We start from the raw sequence: 23,388 nt of genomic DNA, 5'->3' as shown, positions 1-23,388 counted from the left end.
AAGAACGAACGTTTGTAAAAGCTATATACAAGTCTCCAAGGAATTTACCTTTCAGCTATGTATGTTCACGATTATTTACTTATTCATTCGTTCGATCGCTTGTGTCTCTAACGTGAGAACGATAGAATAAGTTATTAAGCAATAAAAATAGAAAGAAGACTTACAAATAGAAAAGCAGTCTCGTTGAACAACATTATTTCATAAAGAAAAATAAATAAATGAATTATTGATTAACATTTAATTTCAACCCCTTTGTCGATCTGACAAATCGTCTTTTGGTACGTATAGAGAGAGAGAGAGAGAGAGAGAGAGAGAGAGAGAGAGAGAGAGAGAGAAAAAAAGAAACAAAAAATTATAACAATCGTAAAGGAAAAATCAGACTCGAAACGATTATTTTATGTCTCAAACAGATCCTTTGCATTTTGCCAATTCGGCTGTGATTCGTTGTTGGAAATTGTATACTTATGCTCACTCACGCTTTTATCGTTCGAACATTCGAATAGTTTCATGAGTATCATAGAATCATGAGAGGTGACAGAAGAGGAGAGGTGAAGAGAAGAGAGCAAGCGGGGCGGGGCAGGACAGAGAGAGAGAGAGAGAGAGAGCGAGACAGAGAGAAATAGAGAATGAGAAAGAGAAAGAAAGAGAACGGTACGAACATAAAGAGGCAAAGGGTGTGCAGAGTGTTCATATGTGTGTGTGTGTGTGTGTATAGACATATATATATATGTATATATATATATATATATATATATATATATATATATATATATATATATATATATAGCAAAAAGTGTCAGTATGCATGACGCAGGTGCATGTGAGCGCATTCAGTTTAATGATTTTCAGTCGGTATTTCAATGACGGTGGGTCGATAGTGGGTGGCCAAACGGCAGACTGGGAAACGCACAGAGAGCGAAAGAGATACAATATATAAGGGTTTCGAGCTGGGGCCGATCGGCCTAACGCGCACACGCGCACGATTTTATGTAGGTATATAAGTACGTATGTGCCGCCTCGTCGGCCTGGTTGGATGGACGGATGAAATAATGTGAAACAGATCGAGAAAAAGCGACAAGAGAATCGTGATCTATCAATGCAGATAGGATTAAAAAAAAAAAAACAAGAAAAAAAAATATATATATATATGGAGAGAGAGAGAGAGAGAGAGAGAGAGAGAAAAAGGGAGAGAGAGAGAAAGAGAGAAAGAGAAACAGAAGAAGAGAGAGAGGAAAAGGATGAAATTTATTATTTCCGTCATAACCTCTGTAAATAAAAATAGTTTTTACAAAAATAAAAGATAATAAAAAAGAATTTTCCCGAATACGAATTGAAAAATAATAAAAACATTTGCACCCATTGATTGTTAAGGAAAAAGTGTTCAAAAAGCACGACGACTATATTCAGTATTTTCATTAACAGGCAAGTCCAAGTCGAAAGCTAGGGAGCAATAATCAAATAAGAGTAGGATAGTAAGAGCGACCAACAGAGAAGGCAAAATAGCAAGAAAGACAAAGAGAGAGAGAGAGAGAGAGAGAGAGAGAAAGGGACGATGTAAATTTTCTAGCGGTGCGTTCATTTGTTCGTTGAACGAAATGCGAATGCATTATACATGGATTGCAGGGGACATTAATTTTCTGGCGTGGACGTGTAGTGGGCCGTGGAGGGCCGCTTGGTGGGCGAGCGTGTGTGAGGACAGAGAGGGGGTGGTTGTTTCCACGGACGAAGTGGGAGAGTCGAGCGAAGTGAACGAACGAAGGAAAGAGATGGTGAAGAGTGAAGGGGTGGCGAGCGGGCGGACGAACGAACGAACAAACGGGTGGCCAGAGGGGAAGAGAGAGAGAGTAGGGAGAGTGCATGGAAGAACGTTGGAGGGTGGCGAATCCAGCCTGTTTCCTACTCACACGTCCAACCACGTGCCGGCTTTCCGTGCTTTCTACCTACTTTTTGCAATCCCGGTGATTTTGACGAGTGGTCAGAGAGGTTGACGACGAGAAAAAGTGGCTAAATTTTCTTCTATCACGGGGAAAAACAAAACAAAAAAGAAGTGAGAAAAAAACAAGGAAGAAGAAATAAAAATTCGAGCTTAACTTTGGCAATTTGATCATTTTGAACGCTTCTCGTCGCGTCAAGCTATTAACGCAATCTATCAAAACCCAATATGAACGTGAATGATGCGGAGTAGTAGAAAGAGAGAGAGAGAGAGAGAGAGAGAGAGAGGAAAAATTAATCGGATTTTTTATAAAGTCATGGCTCTATCGATTGATTGAAAAATTATCATGACGAAACATATCGAAGTTAAATAAATAAAGATACCTGAAGATATATATATATACATATATCTTATAAGATATATATATATATATATATCTTATCTAAGAAAAAAACAACTTTAACATCCTGTCAGTGTCATTTGATATCCCGTTCGAAAAGACGACCGGAAATGCAATAATGTTACGTATAAAACCACGTCGAAAGGAATGCAGATCATAACGAAATCAACCGTGAAAATTAGATAATGCTCGTCGACCGATACATTTTTTTATCCACGTAATGACACACATATTCTATGAAATAATGAAATAAAATACTCAATGGAATCACATATTTATATACGATATTATTTAAATTTAAATCTTTTATCTCGAAATAAAATAAAAACAATACGAAGATTTCAATGATTAAAGTTCTGTATCATCGCTATCATTACAAATGTATTGTTGTAATGCTTTGTCCGTGCTTTCGCGTGCGTGAAAATTGAAAAATGGTCGAAAAGGTAACTAGGCGAGCAAGTAAAAGCTACAGGGCGAACGTGAGGGCGAATGTGTCCGGTCGAGTGCACCGATTCATCAAAACTTCTTTACAATTCGTAATTCTTATTCCTCGACAAAGGGTCTCAAAGGGTTGGGATAGAGACCCTTTTACGTGGCAACATCGGCGCCACCTACTTCCCCTCATCTTCCCTTCCCCTCATCCTTACCCCTCACCCCTCCTTAGTCTCGTCCTTCCGGTTGGCACGCAAGATTTTAAATTTCATCATAATTCTTCGTATCCCTCTCTCTCTCTCTCTCTCTCTCTCTCTCTCTCTCTTTTCCCGCATGCGGCAACACCAATTATTATCAGAAGGAAGAAGGCATTATTAAAGAAGGGAATTGTTTCCTTTTCTCAATGAAACGAAGTTTTTCTTATCTCCATAAAAAAATTAAATGGTAGAAGCGAAGAATAGAAAAGTTTTACTTTGTATTCCATTTTTGCGATCAAGCATTTAGAGTGATTCTTTTTTTCTTTTAGCTTGGTTTCTTTTTTCTTCTTTTCTTTTTTTATTATTATCATTGTTATTATCAGTAACTTAGTAAAATATAACATGATAATTATGAAGAACACGAGGATTATCCTAATCGTCATTGTATTTTGAATGATAGATAACAAAATAAGTGTTATATCATCGACATTGATAGTTGGTTGTTTAGTGACGAGTGACACGTTATATGAATTATTAATGATGAGAAATAAATTAACAGGTTACTTACTGTTAAAAGAGAAAATCACATAAATTTGTTGGCACAACAAACGGTTAAACATGATTATAGAAGTTCGATGGATGTTGGAAAAAAAAAACAGAAAAGAGAGAGAGAAAAAAGCGGCAAATGTTACGTGGCATCAGATCGATTGATAATTAATCGCTTGTTTTAACGGCGTTTATTGCGCGAATAGTAGGTAATATCGATTAAACAAGCCGATTAAAAATATTATTCAGATATTCGAAATTTCATTACACGTTAATTACTATATCCTTTTCATAATTTTCAATGAAATTTGTCGCACGTTTCTCCCATAATATTTTAGTTTTAAATTTTCGTCAAGGTTATGTAGATATGTACATAGATATTCGTCGATAACCGATAACGTCGCGTTTCTAGCTCATACCATAGATAATACGAAAGTACGAGAAAAAAAAAAACATTAAGACTCGTTCCCCACGATTCCAACGAGATATTTTATTTTGTATATAACATATTATCTGGTAAAAAAAAAAAAGAAAAAGAAAAAAATTAGAGAGAAAGAGAGAGAGAGAGAGAGAGAGAGAAATAGAGAAAGATGGAACGAGACACGCACAGAAGAATGAATAAAAAAGGGCCAAATATAATGTACTTACACATGAGCGTAGACATGTGGAGACGCATTTATTGCTTTACAAATAAAAGTCTCAACCGGTAATTAGCGGACAACAATAAGAAACCACCCACTTTCCCCCATCGTATTCGTAGCCACATATTAATTCGATTTTAATTGCATCGTGGAAGGAAAACATACGGCCTTGAAAGAAAGAACAGGCAATAAAGCGAACGTCCGCGTAGAAGAAATGCGTACTTATAGAACCGTATAACGCTGTATCTTTCCTTTTCTTTCGATATCGTTCTTTGAATTCCGCGAATAAAACACAATTACACTTGGGGAACGCTAAACGGGGAGCACGTAAAAAGGAAAAAGAAGAACGTAGGAATTATGAACGTTGGAATTCTACGCGTGTTTAATAAAAATGAAAATTAAAAAGTAATTTGTTATTAATATCTGTTATAACCGAAATATAACATTTTTATTTACTTTATATCGTATTAGATAATGTACTTACTTTGTGGGCGTTCAATCAGAAGAGAAAGAAGAAAAGGGAAAACAAAAACTAAAAGAAAAGAAGAAAAAGCAACAATGACGTTTTTTACAAACAGAAAAAAAAAAGGAAAGCAAAAAGGCAAGCGTTTTTTACAAACAGAAAAAAAAAGGAAAGCAAAAAAAGACAAAGTAGAACTGAGAAAGTAAATAGTAACGTTGTAACCATTTAACTACACCTTTATTACATCTTATTATATATCCATTATAGTTTTATACAAGAGAGAGAGCATTGGCCTTATAAGTCGATTTAGACAAAAGGAACTATTACGTACAGCCATCTGCTTCTTCCGTTAGCTATAAAAAAGCATAAACTTATTGAATATTGCATCACTATAATAATTATCGAAAATAATTAAATATCTGAAAAAAAAATCGATTTAAAAAGATCCATGTATCTCTTAATTACATGCGATTACGCATAACGGAGTATACTCCACCCCCTCCCCTCCTCCTCCTCCACCCCAATCCAACCCTCTAGCTACCAAGTGAACAGATTATTAAATGAATCGTAGAAATTTCAATAAAGTAGCGCATTCAAAATGCATTTCTATTTTGTGCGATCGTAAATCATTCGTTATCATTTTCTGTATCATTTTATATCGTTCACGTTATATACAATATAATACATTCGAATTTAAACATTACGTACGTAACATACGAACGAGGCAAATTACGTGTTATGCGTTTTGAAAAACGAAGTCCTTATCATTTAACGTAATCTCTGCAATATGATGAAATATAGTGTGTCGAATCGCTCCGAAAAAAAAATGAAGAGTTTTATAAAAGATCTTGGATCAAAGAAAAAAAGAGGAGAAAAAAGAAAAGAGTAAAGAGATAAAGATTACAAGGAAAAAATAAAGAGGCCAAAGAAAGAAAGAAAGAATATAAGAAAGAGAGAAAGAGAAAAAGAAAAAGAAAGAAAAAAAAACGAAAGATCGAACAAGTATCTCCCTGCGCTTTCACTACAGGTTATTTTTATTAAATTAGATATAATGGAATTCTTCGATGAATCACGCGACTGAATAAAAGATGAATCCTCGTCGAAGAAGCGCTCGCGTGTCAGACAGAGACAGAGATGACCGACCGACCGATCGAGAAGAGAAAGACAGAGAAAGAGAGAGGAGAAAGAGGGGGAAAGAGAGAGAGAGAGGATAGCGAGTGAAGAGCAAAAACGATCAAGTGCCTGGGGGTGAAAAAGCTCAGGGAAGAATGTCGATATTAATAAAAGTTCAATTCAGCCAATAGCCCGTGGGAATTAGAATAAAGGCTTTCCCGAAAGGAAAGTAGAAGAAAAATTAGGAGACCAAGATAAAGCTGACTGACTTTTCAATGGCTGACTGATTGACAGACAAAGAAAATGAACGAAAAGTTTTTGATGTTCCAAAATATTTAAATTCTAAATCAGTCGTTCAAGAAATTTACTTATTTATTTAAGAATATACGAAATTTCTTTGGTTCTTTTACTTTTTCCTTGTAATCTTTTTTCTTTTTTCTCTTCTCTTTTTCTTTTTTTTTTTTTTTTTTCCTTTTTTTTTTAAGAAACCTTTCATAAAATTCTACGATGGTTTTTCCGGACTCGTTTTGTATAAAAATAATCGAATCATTAACATCTTTGATTTTGATCAGACAATTTTTTTCTTTGCTCTTAGCCTTACGCACTTACGGCACAGTATAAAAGTGAAGGAATTTAATGGATTAAAAAAGAAAAACTTAACTGAAATTAAGCCAATCTCGTTTATTCGCTTGATCGGTCACGAATGCGTGATAATGCGTTCAATGAAAGAACGTAACGAAAGCATTACAAACGATTTCTTTTTTCTTCTTTTTCTTTTTCTCTTTTTTTTCTTTTGCCCTTTCGAAAAGAAATATCGTCGTTCGTAACAATCGTACAGAAGAATGAGAAAAATAAAAGAAAGCAAAAAGAAAAAAGAAAAAAGAAAAAAGAATCTTTCAATGTACAAGGAATGAGAGATAGGGAAGGGGTAGAAAGGTGGAGAGAGAGGGGAGGAAGAAAAAATCAAAGGCACTCGATTTAAACGGCCGGAATGCCGAACGGGAGACAAAACTTTTCCTTTACTCGCCGATAGACGTGGATGCTGATACCTGTTGCATGTCGGCGGAAAAAAAAAAGAAAAAAAAGGAAAAAAAAAGAAAAAAAAGAAAAAATACGAGGTATACTGATAGGACGATTTAATGTCTGAATTTATTTTCACGGTTTACTATTCCGTACACATGCCCATATTTACACGTGTCTCTTTTTTTTTTGGACCGCGGAAATTACGAGCACACATTATGACACCCTCATAGGTATGGTACTTTATCCGCGAAATATATAAATTGCGTTGCTAAAGTGTTAATGAATAAAAATACGAAGCGTAAAAATATAGATGAAATTCGTTTTTCTCTCTCTCTCTTTCTTTCTCTGTCTAACTCTGTCTATCTTTCTCGTACGTATATTAATTAAGAAAAATGAGGGAATGTAATGTTTTACTAATATACATTTTTCCAAATGTTCCTGAAAGATTTTTATCCTAAACTAATAAATTATATAAAATTCAAAATTGAAAATGTAACTTTAAAATTTTGTCGTTCGATAAAATTGACCATCGAAGATCCAATGGACTCTTCTAATAAATACACACACACACACACACACACACGTATATGTATGTATATATTAGATATATACGTAAAATAGTATTTAACCGACGATACGTAGCGTGAAAAGCACTCATCGACGAACTGTCTATCCCACGTATCATCTATCGTATGCAATCTCATCGAAATTCGTTCTCTCGAACATGACTACTACTATCGATAAGCAAATACCCGAAACAATTCCGATTCGGCAGTCGGTCGGTCTGTCGCGAGAGCACGAATTCTAACTAAAGCTCGTTACTTCTAATGCTTAGACGATTCGCTCGAGTGCCTTCGTAGTAACCTCTTCGCTTGGCGCGCCATCAACGATTCACTTTCTTTCCCTTGCTAATCGACCAAAGGATGAACATTTTCGTGGCACACGTTAAGCTATATTGGTCTTTACACGTTGTTCGTAATTATCGACTGTTTTTAGGGGAATCATAAAAAAAAAAATTAATTCTTTTCATTAAAATCAATTTCAATAATATCAATCGTGTGAAAGTGTGCGTGTGGCAAAAACAACAACAATAAAAAAAAAAAAAAAAAAAAAAAAAAAGAAAAGAAAAAAGAAGAAGAAAAAGAAAGAAGAAGAAAATAAATAAATTATAATTTTGAAAAGGAAAAATTAATTTTTCTAACATTCGACAATCGAAATTTGTTCACAGGTGAACGACCGTACAAGTGCCATTTACCGGACTGCGGACGGGCTTTCATCCAACTATCGAACCTTCAGCAACATCTTCGGAATCACGATGCCCAGGTGGAAAGGGCGAAGAACCGGCCGTTCCACTGCAACATCTGCGGGAAGGGCTTCGCCACGGAGTCCAGCCTCCGTACCCATACGTCGAAGGTCAGTCATGTATGTACCAAATCCGACGTCCAACACATGCATTATCGCTATTTTAAAGAGATAATGGGCTGGGGCCGCTGCCCATGGATTCGAGAAAGACGAAGGTCGATCGTTGAAACGCGTGAACTCGTAATGAACGATGATCTCTTCTCTTTGGCTATTTCGTTTAACTCTATCATTCGTTATATCTTTCCATTTTTTTAATCTTCCTTCTATTCTTATATCTTAATCGAGAAAAGCACGCGTCTAAGGCACGCACGTAAACAGATTACGCATACACGGTGGTGGGTCACGCTTTCATTGAATCAATACGTTATTATAGATCGAATAAATTAAAAGGTCATAATAAAATGTTATATCTTTCTTAGTCATCATTGGATCGTCTTAAATCGATCCTATAATTCTCGATTTTCATTAATCATTTAGGTATTCCCCAGAAAGTTGCTAAACTTTTATCTATATCTTAGCTTACAATATTTCTCGCTTTTATTAAATATAATATATCGAAAACGCTTCGCTTTGCTTTGGTTTCGGTCTAATAATTTCAATGTAGAGAGCTTCGGATATGTTGCAACAAGAATATAATATATAGGTTCGTCGAGAAATATTTTTAATACTTCATTTGGATTGGAATATGCCTTCCAACCCTCGAAGATTGTTCAACAGTCTGTTAACGATAAAACGTTCTGAAATTATGACGGTTACATTGCCGAAGGCCCTGTATACTATCGAAAGAGAGAGAGAGAGAGAGAGAGAGAGAGAGAGAGAGAAGATGAGATAAGGAAAAAAATGGAAGCAAAAAACCACATCAAGTTTCTACCCTTCGACGCCCTTCGATGCGAAAGGGTTGAATGAAACGCATCGTAAAGACGACGAAGGGTGTTCTCGTTCGTTTCGTAAAGAGGAAGAACGAACGTTTCGATTTACCCTAACGTTTTGATTGGACCGAGTCTGTTTATGTATATGTACATACATATGTATATGTATGTCTACTATTATACGATGGAGATATGTGTGTGTGTGTGTGTATGTGTGTGTATGTATCCGCGAGAACAAAATCGATTTTCGAATTTAGCCCTTTCGCAAAGGATTTCCAATGAAACATGCGAATCGATTTCTCTTTCACTTGATACGTCGAGTAAGGTCGAGCGGGCTAGTAACTTTCTCAACCCTTTGAAAGCGCGCGTCGGGCACATGTCTCGTCGAAAAAACGTGGGAAGGCATCTGTTGAAAGTACGGGAGAAAAGGGGAAGAGGGATAGAGGAGAAAGAGGAAGAGAAGGAGGATGAGGTAAAGGAAGAGGTCTATGCCTTCTCCTTTTCCTCTCAGCTTCCGTCGCAAGGAGGAGCTGAACTGCTGTGTACGGTGAAACTTTTTGCCGATACCAATTACATCGGGCTCCTAACAGTCTCTCTCTCTCTCTCTCTCTCTCTCTCTCTTTCTCTCTCTTTTTCTCTCCTTCTATCCTTCTATTTATAGAACGTAGCGTTCACAACCGGATCGTTGTTGCTACCACTGAGATAAGACTACTTTTCCTACGACCGATCTTATTTTATTGTTCGACAAATTTTCTCTTTTCGTTTCCTTTTTTCCTTCTTTTTTTAATTTTTCTATTTATTCATTTTTTTTTTCTTTTTTTTTCTCTTCATAATCCTTAAGAGAAGAACACTCGGCGATGATTTAGATCAAATATAATATCAACAAAAGAATAAGTTTTTTTTTATGTACATATATGTGTATATATATATATATATTTATATATAACTTTGGTAGGTACACAATTTTTGTCATAATTACATCATTTACTAATCTGGGAATTTAGTAAAGAAAAAACTTACGTCAAACACGTAACACAAAAGGGAAATTTTCCTTCGACTATAAAATACCTCTCGTACGTCGTTCTTCCCACGCCAATAAATATTCTTCTTTTTAACGCCCAGCTCTCATCGGGATGCTCTAATTGAAAGCTAATCCATGGTTAAGGAAGGGGCTAGTGGTGATCCCACCTAGTCCCTTCAGGCACGGCCTCGATAAATCTCCGGTAAAGTCGCGTCGGCGAACCCACCCATCCGCCTATCGTTTTTCTTTTTTCTTTCTTTCCTCTCCCTATATCTCTCTCTTTTTTTTTTTGTATTTTCTTTTTTATTATTTTTTTTTTTTTTCCTTTCTTTCTTTACCATCATGGAAAAAAGGGTAAAACAGGATAGTATACGGCGAAGGAAAATAAGGCGATACGAAAGTACTCCGCTATTAAAGGGCTATTACGAGCTGCTTCTTTTTTATACTCCGTCTCTTTTTTTAGCCGTTGTCGAGCACGAGATAGCAAGGTAGCCTACGTATACAAGACGAGTTCTCGTTCTTCCTGGTAAGGTCTTGGTAGGATTACTTCGACGTGTAGCGCGAACGAACAGTATCTAAACGTGTTTCTTGCGATCCTATCCATTGACACGATGTTCCGTCATTGTTCGACGAGTAGGACGCTCACAGTGATGCGCGTAAAATATGATTCCACTTTTTCCCAACTAGTCCAGAGTACCGACTTCCTTTTTCACGATCGTACTAGACGGCTTTATCGTTTTCTTCCTTCTTCCGAGAATAATACTCGTGTTACTGTTACAACCTAAAAGAAAATAACAAACAAGAACTCGATAGAATAGCCGATCTGAAAGTAGTTAAACGTTTTCGACGATAAGATAACGAGAAAAAAAGGAGAAGAAAAAAAAAGATTCGTAAAGAAGAAGAAGAAGAAGAAGAAGAAGAAGAGAAAGAACATGAGAAGATGAAGAAAAAGATGAAGAAGAAGGAACGGACGAACGAGCGAACGTAGATGATCTTGCAAGAGTACGGAGGAGTAATTAAAAGCCGCCAACGCGACAGAAACGGAGTTCGCCCGTTGGAAATAAAACGAAACGAAACGAAACGAAACAAATGGAGAACTCGAGCCCATCTTCCGCGGCTAATCGAATTTTCGCCGGGGCAGATTTCTTGAAATTGTTTTCGCTATTTCGAGTCACTTCGTTCCGTCGGACGAAGACTCTGATATCTAATGGCTGGTTGTTTAAAAAAAAAGAAAAAAGAAAAAAAAAGAAAAGATAAAGTTTCAGAGAGAAAGAAACGCAAAGAGATAGAAAAAGAAAGATAGAGAGAGAGAGAGAGAGAGAGAGAGAGAGAGAGAAAATATACGACCTAAAAAGAAGGATGACGAAAAAAGAAGCGAAGAGAATCATAACGAAGGACCACTCTAAACATAAATCGCTAAAAGTTGAATCCTTCGAAACAAGAAAGAAAAAAGAAAAGACAAAAAATAAAAGTGAACTTGTTGAATTAGATGTTGCAAGTAATCGTTACATGTAGGCAATTGAAAGAAAGAAAAAGAATAATTATCTCAACATAATACACCAGATATTATCATATTAACGCTATAAATAAAATACGATTAATCTAATGCCATTACAGAAAAGAAATATTACCCGATTAACATTTAAGAATATCCTGTTTTTCACCCTATAGATTTTTATATCGTACATGCTAAAAACGCGTCATATTAGAAAACAAAAATGTCATTTAAAGAAAAGAAAAAAAAAAAAGAGAAAAAAAAGAAAGAAAGGACACCTTCTATCACTATATTAGGAATATACCGGTACTCGATTCTACTTCCTACGTTGTACGTGCGAACCTACATCGTGATTGTGTTTAAGCGAGATTGTGTTTCTCAATGCAATCTCGTTGAGTGTCGGTGAAATCGAAACAAAGCAAACGGTTTTGAAAATAAAACAAAATAAAACTGCCGACTAGGGAGAAAGAAAGAGAGGACGACGGGGTTGTGCGAAGTTGATAGGAGAGGAAAGGATGGAGGAGGATTGGGAGGATGGAAAGGGATGATCGTGGAAAGAGAAACGAAAGAGTTACGCCGGTAGCTCGTAACTTGGCGTGTCGACGAAACATTATCCCTGGAAAAGGAAAGACAATACACTCCGAGCATAATATTATAATAGGCCGAAGCGTAAATGTATTATAGAGAGTACGGATCGGCGGTATTACTCCGGGCATGAAAGCTCTCGACTACGGTACCTACACACATCCTCCCCCTCCTACTCCCCCATCCCCTCTTCCCCTCCATCCCACTTTCTTTCCACTTTTCCTCCTTCCTTTATTCTCTTCGACACTCATCCCCCTTTTTGTACCTCCCATCATACCTCTCCCCCCCAACCTCCCCGTTCACCGTCAGACAGGGGCGGATCTTAGAGAAAGCGTAGTCATCCGAGCGTTTCCTTCATTGCGATCATTGTTCCTTCATTTACACATGTATGTACGTAAGTTATATATATATATATATATATATATATATATATATATATATATATATATATATATATATATATATATAGTTATATATATATATATATATATATGCAGGTATTAATCTATCTGTATATGTAAATCGTCATGGATCAACGATTCTCCTCCTTCGAAGTCAAACCGATCTCGAACCTGATTGGATCGATCATAGCAAATACGTTAACGTAGTTTACGGTCCTTTTTTATCTTTTCTTTTTGTTCGTTTTCTCTTTTCTTTCGTCGATCTTCCGTCCAATGTTTTTTCTTTTCTTTTTTCTTCCTTTTTTTTTTCAATGTTCACAAGTAAATATATTCGAAAGTTATCGAAGCGATTACACGAAAGAAGAACGTCCGACGAGCGTATCTGTTAACGCTCGAAAAACCAGGACGAGATCAAAATAAACTCAACGACGTGGATTTTTGTTGTTATTTTTACATTGCGGGCAAGTATCCAATAGGCTGATACGCACCTGTGTATGTGTATGTATATGTCTGTGGTTGTGTATACGCGCCACGCGAAGACATATTGCAAAATATCTATCGGGAAACGGCATAAAAAATGATGTCTTAAAATAAGATTGGATGTACACATACATAAAAGAGTAATACAAACAACGATGGGATTACTTTCATAAAGTAACGTCTTAACTTTTTTCTAAGTGCGATATTACGACAGAGAACGGTATCGAATATAAAAATAAAAAATAAAAAATAAAAAATAAAAAATAAAAAATAAAGAAAAAAAAAGAAGAAAAAGAAATAAGAAAGTCATCCCTTTCAACCCCGTCGTAGGTTCTTTTATTTCTTTTTTATCCTCAGAGTCTCGGAGTCTACTGTCACGGAACCTTAGTATTTATCCGTAGTTTAGCGGTACAAAGGTTGAATGTCGTGTAACACGGCAGATTCCCCCTGTTCCCTGGGAAAACACGGGCAAACAGAAAAAGTAAGAAAAAGAGAAAGAGAAAGGAAGACAGAGAGAAAGAAAGAGAGAGAGAGAGAGAGCGAGAGCGAGACCCTTTTTCTCTGACTCACCTAGCTCGCACCCTACCTCCTCCTTTCTTAATTGCCCCCAGCGCGTAGCTCGGTAAAAACTCGTTAGCCATTAGATTTATTTTCTCTCGCGGCGAGTATTACTACTCTGTTACTGCAAACTCACCGAAAATCTCTTGACGATCGTAATCGTTTAGTTTCTCAGATTTTTCTTTTACTAGCTCTACCTCACTCACACCCTCACACTCTTTTTTATCGCTCGTAGTATTCTCTTAGTCGTTTAGCGACACGGAATGGTTTTGTAAAAAAAAAAAAAATAAAAACAATTACTTCGCGAACAAGACCTACTATATGTATGGTAACATTAAAGGAAAATGCATATGCATATGCAGATGTCAATGTGAATATGCTCGTATTAACGTTGATGTAACGTCGATCCGAATTATTCGCCATTAGATACGGCTTTTCCTTTGTCCCTTATCGTCGAAATACCCCGTAATGACGATTAAAGGTAAAACGATCTCACCGATGGGAATACCCACGGGAATCATACCTTTTGAACTGTAATTTCAACCCTTTCAATCTGCGCGTTTCGACCACGCTTATCACACTCGTATGTGTGGTTTATATTTTACCGTTTGATTTTCATTATTACCGCCAAGCTAGACTTATTTTTACCTATCATTCTCGATAAATATTTTAAACGAAAGCCGATCAATCATTAATACCGAAGCTCGTAGCAACAGGTGAATTAATTCGGACGAGGAGAGAAACAAAAAAAAAAAAAAAGAAAAAAAGAAAAAAAGATAAAAAACGTACTTACGCGCGAGTCTGGAAAAGCGTTGCATAAATTGATTAACTCGGTCGTTTAAACGATTTGCATAGCACGTAAATTATCGGTTTAACCTTGATATCTATTAGGGAGTGATGTTGCCTCTTTTTTTTTTTTTTTTTATCGACATATTTTCTTTTTTCGTTTCTTTTTTCTATTCACACTTCACATCATACTGATACTGATACATGATAATGAAGCATTATTGAACGTAAATCTTAGGTTAAAAAGAAAATAATAAAAGAAAAAAAAAAAGAGAGAAGAAAATAAAGAATAAAGATAAAAAGGATCATTCTTTTGTTGGTTTCCCAGAAAATAAAATTCAAACGATATACCAACGTCTTCTTCGACACTTCGATAAGGGTAGTTAATCGTCGGTCCTTAACGTCCGCTCGGTTTTCCAATTAAGCAAGCAAGCTCGAAACTCACCTCTTTAGAAGCTCCACTTTAGCCTTCTACGGCGGTAAACATCGTTGCCTGGCGAATCTCCAGAAGGATCTTCGCTCTTTGTCTCTCTCTTTCTCTCTCTCTCTCTCTCTCTCTCTCTCTCTCTTCCTTTCTTTTTTCTCTTTTTTTCTTCTTTTTTGTACCGTTAAAATAGAAAAGTGGAACGGACGGTCTTTCGTGGGAGTACGAATTACTGTCGACCTTTTCCTACTCTTGAGAAAAATTCGTCTTTTAGAGAGAAGAAACAACTTTTCCACGATCCCGTTCGAAAAAGATTTTCCGCGAACAAGATTTTAACGAAACTAAATAGTAAAAACGAAGAAGTAAAACATGAATGGACGTCGATAAAAAAGATAAAAAATTGCATGAAGTAATAATAACAGAATTAAAAACATCGTTTTAGCGAGGGCCATTGAAAATAAAACAAACTGGAATTTAAATATTCTATATAAACCCTCTCTCATAAAATTCGATTCTTTTCTCTTGTCAAGAAATAGCTTAAAAAAAAAAAAAAAAAATAAATAAAAGAAATGAATTCCAAAACGAAGAAAAAAAAGATTGAATTCCAAGTAACGTAAAAAAATGATATTGAGATACGCGCGTCTGCGGTTCAACGGATGGATTAAGATCGAATGTGTGAAGGGAAAGGGTGATGGGGGTTAAAAAAAGAACAACAACAAGAGAGAAAGAGAAAGAAAAAAAAAAGAGGAGAAGTAGGGGAAAAAACGTGTACCTACGAGCTAATAATTAAGTCCCGAGCGAGGACATTTTTTTCTTTTTCCTCGTCGTTAGATCACGTTCAACCCCTATGGTATTAATTTTTTTAACTCCGCCTCTGTGGCTCGACGAGCTTTCTTTCTCCCTCTCCCTTTTCTTTCTCTCTCTCTCTCTCTCTCTCTCTCTCTCCCCCCTCTATCTCTCTTCTCTCTTTCTTTCGTCGTTGTCGTTGTCGTATGTGTTCAGGCGGGAACGAGCCCTAATGAAATCATTCCCGCGTCGATTCGAAAGCGGACCAGGATATTTCTACTACCCATTGTCCGCGACAACCCTTCGGACTACGTGTTCGTTCTTTCTCTCTCTCTCTCTCTCTGTCTCTCTCTCTTTTTCTATTTCTTTCTATACCTTCTCTCCCTCCCTCTCTCTCTCTCTCTCTCTCTCTCTCTCTCTCTTTTTCTCTCTCGACTTCAGCTTTTCCAGAACTGCCATTGGCAAAACTCTCTCCCTCTTTTTTCACCTTTGAAACTCCTTCTCCATCCTCGGTGATCACGCGACACGTGTTGAAAACGCGCGACAACGTTGCTGTACGAATAGAAACAACGTTGCTCGAAAGTGGATTAAAATTAAAATGGGAAGTAATAAAGAGTACGTTGTCGTCGTAGTCGTCGCCAATAAGCTAGGGTTAGACTGCTCGTTCTTCGGGTGGGATATGGTGGGGTGGGTGGTCGAGTGGTGGGGAGGGGTTATCGAACGGCAAACAATATATTTTTTGCATAGATTAAATAAAGCCGTCATTGTCACTCGCGTTATTCATTCGCTTAATATTTATATCAAACGAAAATAAAATTCTTTTCTTTTTTCATCTTTATTTTTCTTTTTTCTTCTTTTTTTTTATTTTTTATTTGTATATTCATTCGTTCGTTTTCTCCTTTTCTTTTCTTCTTTTTCTCCTTCTTTTGCTTCGACGAAGTATATAATAAACGCGATATTTAAAATTCGAACGTATTTTTTTTCGATTTGAATTTAACTCGTCCGAAAACGTGACCATACATGATATATGCAAAATAGATAAAAGCGTATTTACATGTATGTATATATGCGCATAGGTATGTATGTATGTATGTATCTATATATGTATGTATGTATATATGCAGATATATGTTTATAATATACCTACAATATAAATATATAATTATACATTTAGAGAGATAGGAAATTCAGTAATATACCTAGAAACTTGAGTTCTCTGGTAAACGTATTTTATTGCTTCTGCTATATTATTCCATCGCTAACGATATCAATGTTTAATTAGATAACTGCATAGAACGACCCTCAGAACTGCAATGGAAACTACGATCATTAATCGATATAATTTTCATCATCCTAATTTATCGTTATTCTAGGAATAAGTATTATGCGTATAATCGAAACGAGCACGCTATCGATAAACTTAAAATATGCAGGTTTCTCGATTCCATGCCATTTTCGTTATACTCCTGAAGTCTACATGCGTGTGTGTGTATATATATATATATATATATATATATATACATATATATACGTATGTATGTATGTACGTATGATGTGAAATTGCAAAGTTTGACAGGAATATCCATCGGCGCGATTGCACGCGGCACACGTCAAATGTACTCAATAACAAAGTGAAAAGGAGAAAAAGAGAAAGAGAATGAGAGAGAAAGAGAGAGAGAAAGATTAATCATCGAAAAAATTATGAATAATATTTAATTACGATTTTCTCGATGACATGTAACGAATCATTCATAATATCATGAAAGGGAAAAGAATGAAAATCAAAAATATTTATTTCATTTATCGATTCTGAAATTTATTTAAAAGAACTCCATTGAGCAATGGTAAACAGAAAAGAGAAAGAGAGAGAGAGAGAGAAAGATAGAGAGAGAGAGAGAGAGAGAGAGAGATAGAGAAAGAGAAAGATAGAGAGAGAGAGAAAAAGAGAGAAAGAGAAAGTAAAGAAAAAGAAGTGATAGCACGAAATAAAAAAAGAAGGGCGAGGAAGGAAAAGAGATGCGATCGAAAGAATATCTTTCGCAGGCTCCGTTCGAGCGCAGCGGAGTCGAAGAATCGTGCGAAGGTTGTCTGCTGGCGAGGCTCGCGACCTCGCGAGTGCGACTAAAAAAGCCAAGGAAAGGAGACAGAGAAAAAGAAGGAACAACAACGAGAAAAGAATTGCGCGCCACGAGAACGGCCTTGGCTCTTTATCGGTGCGTCCGATGAAAAGAGAATCGCCGCGAATTGACTCAACTTGAGCTTCGATTTTTATTATTTCTCATTACTACTTTTCGTTCCCTTTCTTCTATAATTTCTTTTTTTTTTTTTTTTTTTATTCTTTTCTTTTTTCTTTTTTCTTTTTTCTTCGTTCAATTACTTATTCAACCAACTACATCGTGGTATACCCACGTCGGATTTGCCAACGTAATTTCATTTCTATCCGGCTTAATTAAACGTCGTGGAAGCTTTACAAATTGAAAAAAAAAATGAAAAAAAAAAAGAAAAGAAAAAGAAATAATTCCCATATTGTCTTAACCGCTCGAGTATTTTTGATAATATATTTTCGAAAAGCGAGAAACGTCGTGATAACGCTCGTTCCAATGAAATCTCATCGAAACATTCCAAAGCAACGATTTAATATAGGACGTGTTTTAACACACGTCGATAGAAACGATTGCGCACCGTCAATTGCGCAACGCTCCCCGATGCTCTGACAATTTTTGACATGAAACGTGACACAGCGCAATCGCGCTCGTTGCCATTAAAACGATTGTACGCCATATAAATTCGACGAGTTTATATTTTTTCCTACGCTTCCTGATGATGATAATAATTTCAATGATATAAAAGTAATAATAAAATAAGTAACGCGTTTGATGCGAGTGTGTAAAAAAAGAAAAGAAAAGGAAAAAAGAAACGATCGATATACTAAGGGGGAAGAGAAAGACAGAGTGAAAGAAAAAGAAGAAGAAAAAGAATAGAAAAGATAAAGCAAATGAGAAGCGAATGAAACTGGAATAGCCGAGACAGATGTCGTGTTGTCTGTAGCGATAAGAAGAAATTGAGGGCTTATCTTTTTTCGATGATCCGAAGGTGTCGCAAAGTTTTAAATATATAAAAAGAAAAAGAAAAAGATAAAGAAAAAGAAAAGAAAAGAAAAGAAAAGAAAAGAAAAGGAAAGAAAAAAAATACGCAACCGGTTGATCAAAGACGGTCCCTTCTACACGGAACACAAAATGGCTACATCGAGCTAAGCGTCACGCACCGCTACGCGTGTGCTCACACCCACTTCCTTTTTATGCCACTCCCTGGCCCGGACCCCTAGGCATCGGGCCTCAAAGAATTCGAAGCGAAGCGATAATCTTTGAACGAAATCTTTCTCGTCTGTACGAACGGAAACTCGATAATTCAAAAAGAATAATTGAACGAGAACGAGAAAAGAAGAGAGAGAGAGAGAGAGAGAGAGAAAGAGAAAGAGAGAGAGAGAGAGAAAGAGTGAGAGGGAGAGAGAAAGAGAGATAGAGAAAAAAGATGATAAATTATTACCGAGCAAAATCGTCGAGTTGTTGAGCTGAAAACTTCCTTCGAGTTTTATGACACGGTCACTGTGAAATTTATACCAAGGAGGACACTTGATTTCATCGATTCCAAAAGGAGAAATAGTAAGGCGGCCCCGGTTAACTATTGAATTAGAGATACTAGTTTCGGTTTAACAGAACGGCTAGTCAAGAAATTGCCCGGGAGAAAAAGATATAGAAAGATAGAGAAAGAGAAAGATGAATCTGGTCACGGCGAATCATAAACTCCTTCGGAGTATTCGCCCACGCTACGTTGGGCTTCGCTCAGTCTGATGCTGGAAAAGAACGATGAAGCGAGATCTCGCAGAAGAAGGAAGAAGAGGAGAAGGAGGAGGAGGAGTAGAAGGAAGAGGAGGAGGATAAGAAGAAGAAGAAGAAGAAGAGGAGGAAGAAGAAAAAGGCAGTCTTGAGAAGGAGGTGTGGGACGGAGGATGAAGTGGAATCGAAAGAAAAGGATGAAGAGAGGCAAGATGCTGTGTGGCAGGAACGGAGAAGAAGAAGAAGAGGAGAAAGAAATGGCAGAAGAGAGAAAGAGAGAGAGAGAGGGAAGAGGAGGAAGGGTGGGAGGAAAAGAGAGAGAGAGAGAGAGAGAGAGAAAAAGATAGAAGTCGAGGCACTCGAGAGCGGCGCAAAAAGCGAGGATGCAGGCAAAAAAGGAAGAGCACGAGCGAAGAAACCGGTTTTTTCCAGTTGGGCCAGGTCGGGGCGTCGAACCTACGGACCGCAGCCTCCCTCCGAGAATAACTTGCATGCGGCAGCTCCAGCGTCGGCGGCGGCGGCGGCGGTGGCCAGCGTCGCAGTAGTCCTCCTCCTCCTCCTCCTCCTCCTTCTCTTTCTTCTTCTTCTTCTTCTTCTTCTTCTTCTCCTCCTTTTTCCTCCTCCTCTTCCTCCTCTTCCTCTTCTTCGTCATCCTTTTCTTTCTCTCTTTCTCTCGTCTCCTTCACAAGACGATAGAAGTTGCCTTAGGTCCGGGAAAAAAAAGAAAGAAAGGAGACAAGAAGACTCGCCGAAGAACGTACTGAAAAAAGATTAAACTGTTGAAGGATGAGGAAGAGGAGGAGGAGGAGGAGACGACGACGACGACGACGACGACGATGAAAATAAAATGAAAAGAATTGGGAGAGAGTAGGAGGGAGGGAGGGAGGAAGGGATAAAAAGGACAGCTCTAAGAGATGAAAAAGAAAGGAGGCCCCCGAAACATTAAGGTCATTGCCGTTCGGTCCCGTTTTAGATGCTCCTGGCGTCGACCTCTTACTTCTTTTCTTCTCATCCACTTGTTCGTCCGGGTTTAACCTAGGTCCGGGATCGAAAACACGGTTCGACGGATCTTACTACCTAACCACAGATGTGGTCCCTTTCGTTTCGCATTCTAAACGAATTCTTACGATAATACATATGTATATCATACTCCTTATATACATATGTATATATCCAAGTACCTAACTATATTCTATTTTCTTCGAATTAACGACAATTACAAATCACGATCGAATATATCTTCTTAAATCGAGAGATATCAAATGATAATCATTATCGTATTGTATTACCAAATTAGCATAAGTCAGAGAGAACATAATCACATTTTCTTACTTAACTAATGGAATCTCCTGTCGAGGATTATATTTTAAAATTAGTTCGATCTTCTCATCATTTCTACGATCCAAAAATTCTTCATATTCGTTTTATCGGATAAATAATCTGTATTTTTCTTTCTAAATATTATCCGAGAATGTAGTGAAGATAGGGAATAGACTTTTTTTTCTGAAAAAAAGTCTTTTATAAAGATAGAAACAATGAAGAATTATATGTTAGAAAAAGAAAGGAAAGAAGGAAGGAAGGTAGGAAGGAAGGAAGGAAGGAAGGAAGGAAGGAAGAAAGAAAGAAAGAAAAAAAGAAATAAAGAAAGGATGGGTGGATAGATGGATGAAAGGAAGGAAGGAAGGAAGGAAAAAAGAAACGAGATGGTGAGACTCCACCAAAAGTTTCGGGTCATTGCCGTCTTGTCTCGTTTTAGCCTTTCCTGTCCGCCTCCTCCTTTGGCTGCGTTATTCTTCTTCTTCTTCTTTCTCTTTTCTCCCTCCGCTTTAAGCAGTCTTTCGTACAAGGTTGGCCGCCATGTTTTTCCTCGGGCGCGTACCCCCCTACCGCCTCGTGTGAGTGTAACTGACCTTCGTATATGCAAGAGAAAGAAAGAGAGAGAGAGAGAGAGAGAGAAATATAGAAAGAGATGAGAAAAGAGGGGGAAAATAAGAATGATACTACCGCGAAACCGTTTCTTTAATACGAGGCCGCGTATAAGAAATGCATTGCCTGATAGTGAGGACGTCGAATTTCATTAATTTTGTCATTAATGTTATTAATAATAAATTAATAACATGGCCCATCGTGAGAAGCCGCGATAATAGTTTGGCGAGTAGATAAGAATATAAACGGTAATAATAGATCTTCCAGATGAAGGTTGTGTGATACTTGCGACATTCTGACGATGGTCATGTTGATAGAAAATTATTGATAAATCGTAGGTGTTAGAATTTAACATTTTTTCCATCCATACCGTTCATCGGTGAGGTTCAGTGAGGTCGATCGGAGCGTCACCGTCGACAAGAGTGGTTCCTTTGTTTTCGCAATTTCCGTATTGACTACCATACATAGACATATATGTGTATATTATAATTATAAATGCATGTGCACATCGAAGACGAATAATAGCAAAGAGATTAGATAAAAGTCCTGATTACGAATGGAGCCATACTCCGATCGTTCTCCAAGCCCCTACGCTTCGTTAACGTTCGACTGTCTGATATTGCAATAATAATTTTGATTCAGAGTCTGCTTTTGTAATAACTTACTTTTCTTAACTTCTCAAATCGCGTTCTTTTCCCTTTGCGAGAAATAATAGTAACACAAATTACGCCACATAGGGCATAATATCGTAGGAAGAAGAAGAAAAAAAAAGGAAAAGAAAAAAAAGGATCATTGTGTAATATTATCTTTAAATCAAGAAAGAAATTATTCGATTCTAAAAAAATTACCATAAAATCAGCTTTACGAATGCCACGTAATTACGATCAGACGGAAAACGGAGAATCTTCCTCGCGGCGAGTGAGTACTACCAAGTAACGGTAAATCGTTGGTCCGGCTATTATTCGTTCTCCTTTACGTTCTCCTAAGAAACGACATAGGACGTACGATCTTTATCAAAATAAAAATATCTGTAATACGATGATCTGTATACTAAATATACAGTAAGATATTATTGCAATTAGAAACCAGACACTCGAACTTTCTCGCAAAGCCTTAGATATAGCGCGATGGTGATGGTGCGACTATTGTGGTGATGGGGGTGGTTAATTGGTGCCTTAACTCTTACCGGTAATCGTTCTGTTCTGTGCCCTGCCTGTCCTGCGCTTCTGGTTCGCAACTCTGTGGTGGTATTCTCTGGGTCGGCTCTCTACCGGGTGTGCCGCGTGTGCCTGCTTCCGGTTCTTCTTCTTCCGGCCCCCCAAAAAAGGAGTTGCAACAGCGTGTTGTGTTCCAGCAACACGCCGCCCTGATCGGCGGCCCGAACGCAACCAGCTGTCCTGTCTGCCACAAACTCTTCCTCGGTGGCGAAGCTCTGATGGAGCACATGAAGCACACCCACAAGGATCCAAATGCCTCCGGCGTTGCCAGTAAGTATCGAAACGACGCGACAGACAAACAATGTCGAGATTATGGCGTCTCACTTTACGTCTCTCTATTTCTCCCTCATATTTTACTCATTAATTGCCTCCTAGTCGTTCTCTTCTACCTTTTAGGCCTCGGGTTCCACCCCAATTATTTGACCTCTTTACTACAATTCCATATTTTCTATTTTACACGCACGTCTCTTTACTGTTATTTCCTCGTATATACGTACTACGTTTTCCTGTCTACTCTATCATTTCGCACTGACCGCGATAGGAACGAATTTGTTGTTGTTTTATTTTTTCTTTCTTTCTCTCTTTTTACTTTTTTTATTACTTTTTTTTTTTCTTTCCTTTTTTTCTTCTTATCTTTTTGAAGTTAATTTCATATATTCACCGATGTTTATTCAAATTCATAGATTCGTTCCTTCGCGTACACTGCGATCAATTCGGTTGGGTATTTGTAGGGATGCTTCTAACCTTATCTTACGCGATTTCGGGGTGGAAAACTGTCAAAAGGTAGAAGAAGGGATAGAGAGACAGAGAGAAAGAGAGAGAGAGAGAGAGAAAGAGAGAAAAAAAGAAGGGAAAGAGAGAAAAAGAGAAAAAGAAAGAAAGAAAGAAAGAGAG

At 37.3% G+C, this 23,388-nt stretch overlaps 1 protein-coding gene across 11 annotated transcripts in view; it reads left to right on the top strand.

Moving 5' to 3' along the window:
* The window catches only part of LOC124951052 (zinc finger protein 853-like), an 89,511-nt gene that overhangs the window by 49,761 nt on the left and 16,362 nt on the right, over positions 1 to 23,388 (top strand). For 8 of the 11 annotated variants that reach the window (XM_047498790.1, XM_047498799.1, XM_047498795.1 and 5 more), the window contains exons 4-5: positions 7,977 to 8,170; positions 22,605 to 22,764. In XM_047498790.1, coding sequence (XP_047354746.1) covers positions 7,977 to 8,170; positions 22,605 to 22,764 — 354 coding nt within the window. The remainder of the gene's footprint in view (positions 1 to 7,976; positions 8,171 to 22,604; positions 22,765 to 23,388) is intronic. The other 3 variants (XM_047498792.1, XM_047498788.1, XM_047498791.1) reach the window with 3 other exon arrangements.

The sequence above is a fragment of the Vespa velutina genome, chromosome 8, assembly GCF_912470025.1.
Source record: "Vespa velutina chromosome 8, iVesVel2.1, whole genome shotgun sequence".
Lineage (NCBI taxonomy): Eukaryota > Metazoa > Arthropoda > Insecta > Hymenoptera > Vespidae > Vespa > Vespa velutina.
Note: the sequence above shows the minus strand (reverse complement) of the source record. Positions and strands in the feature narration are given on the sequence as shown.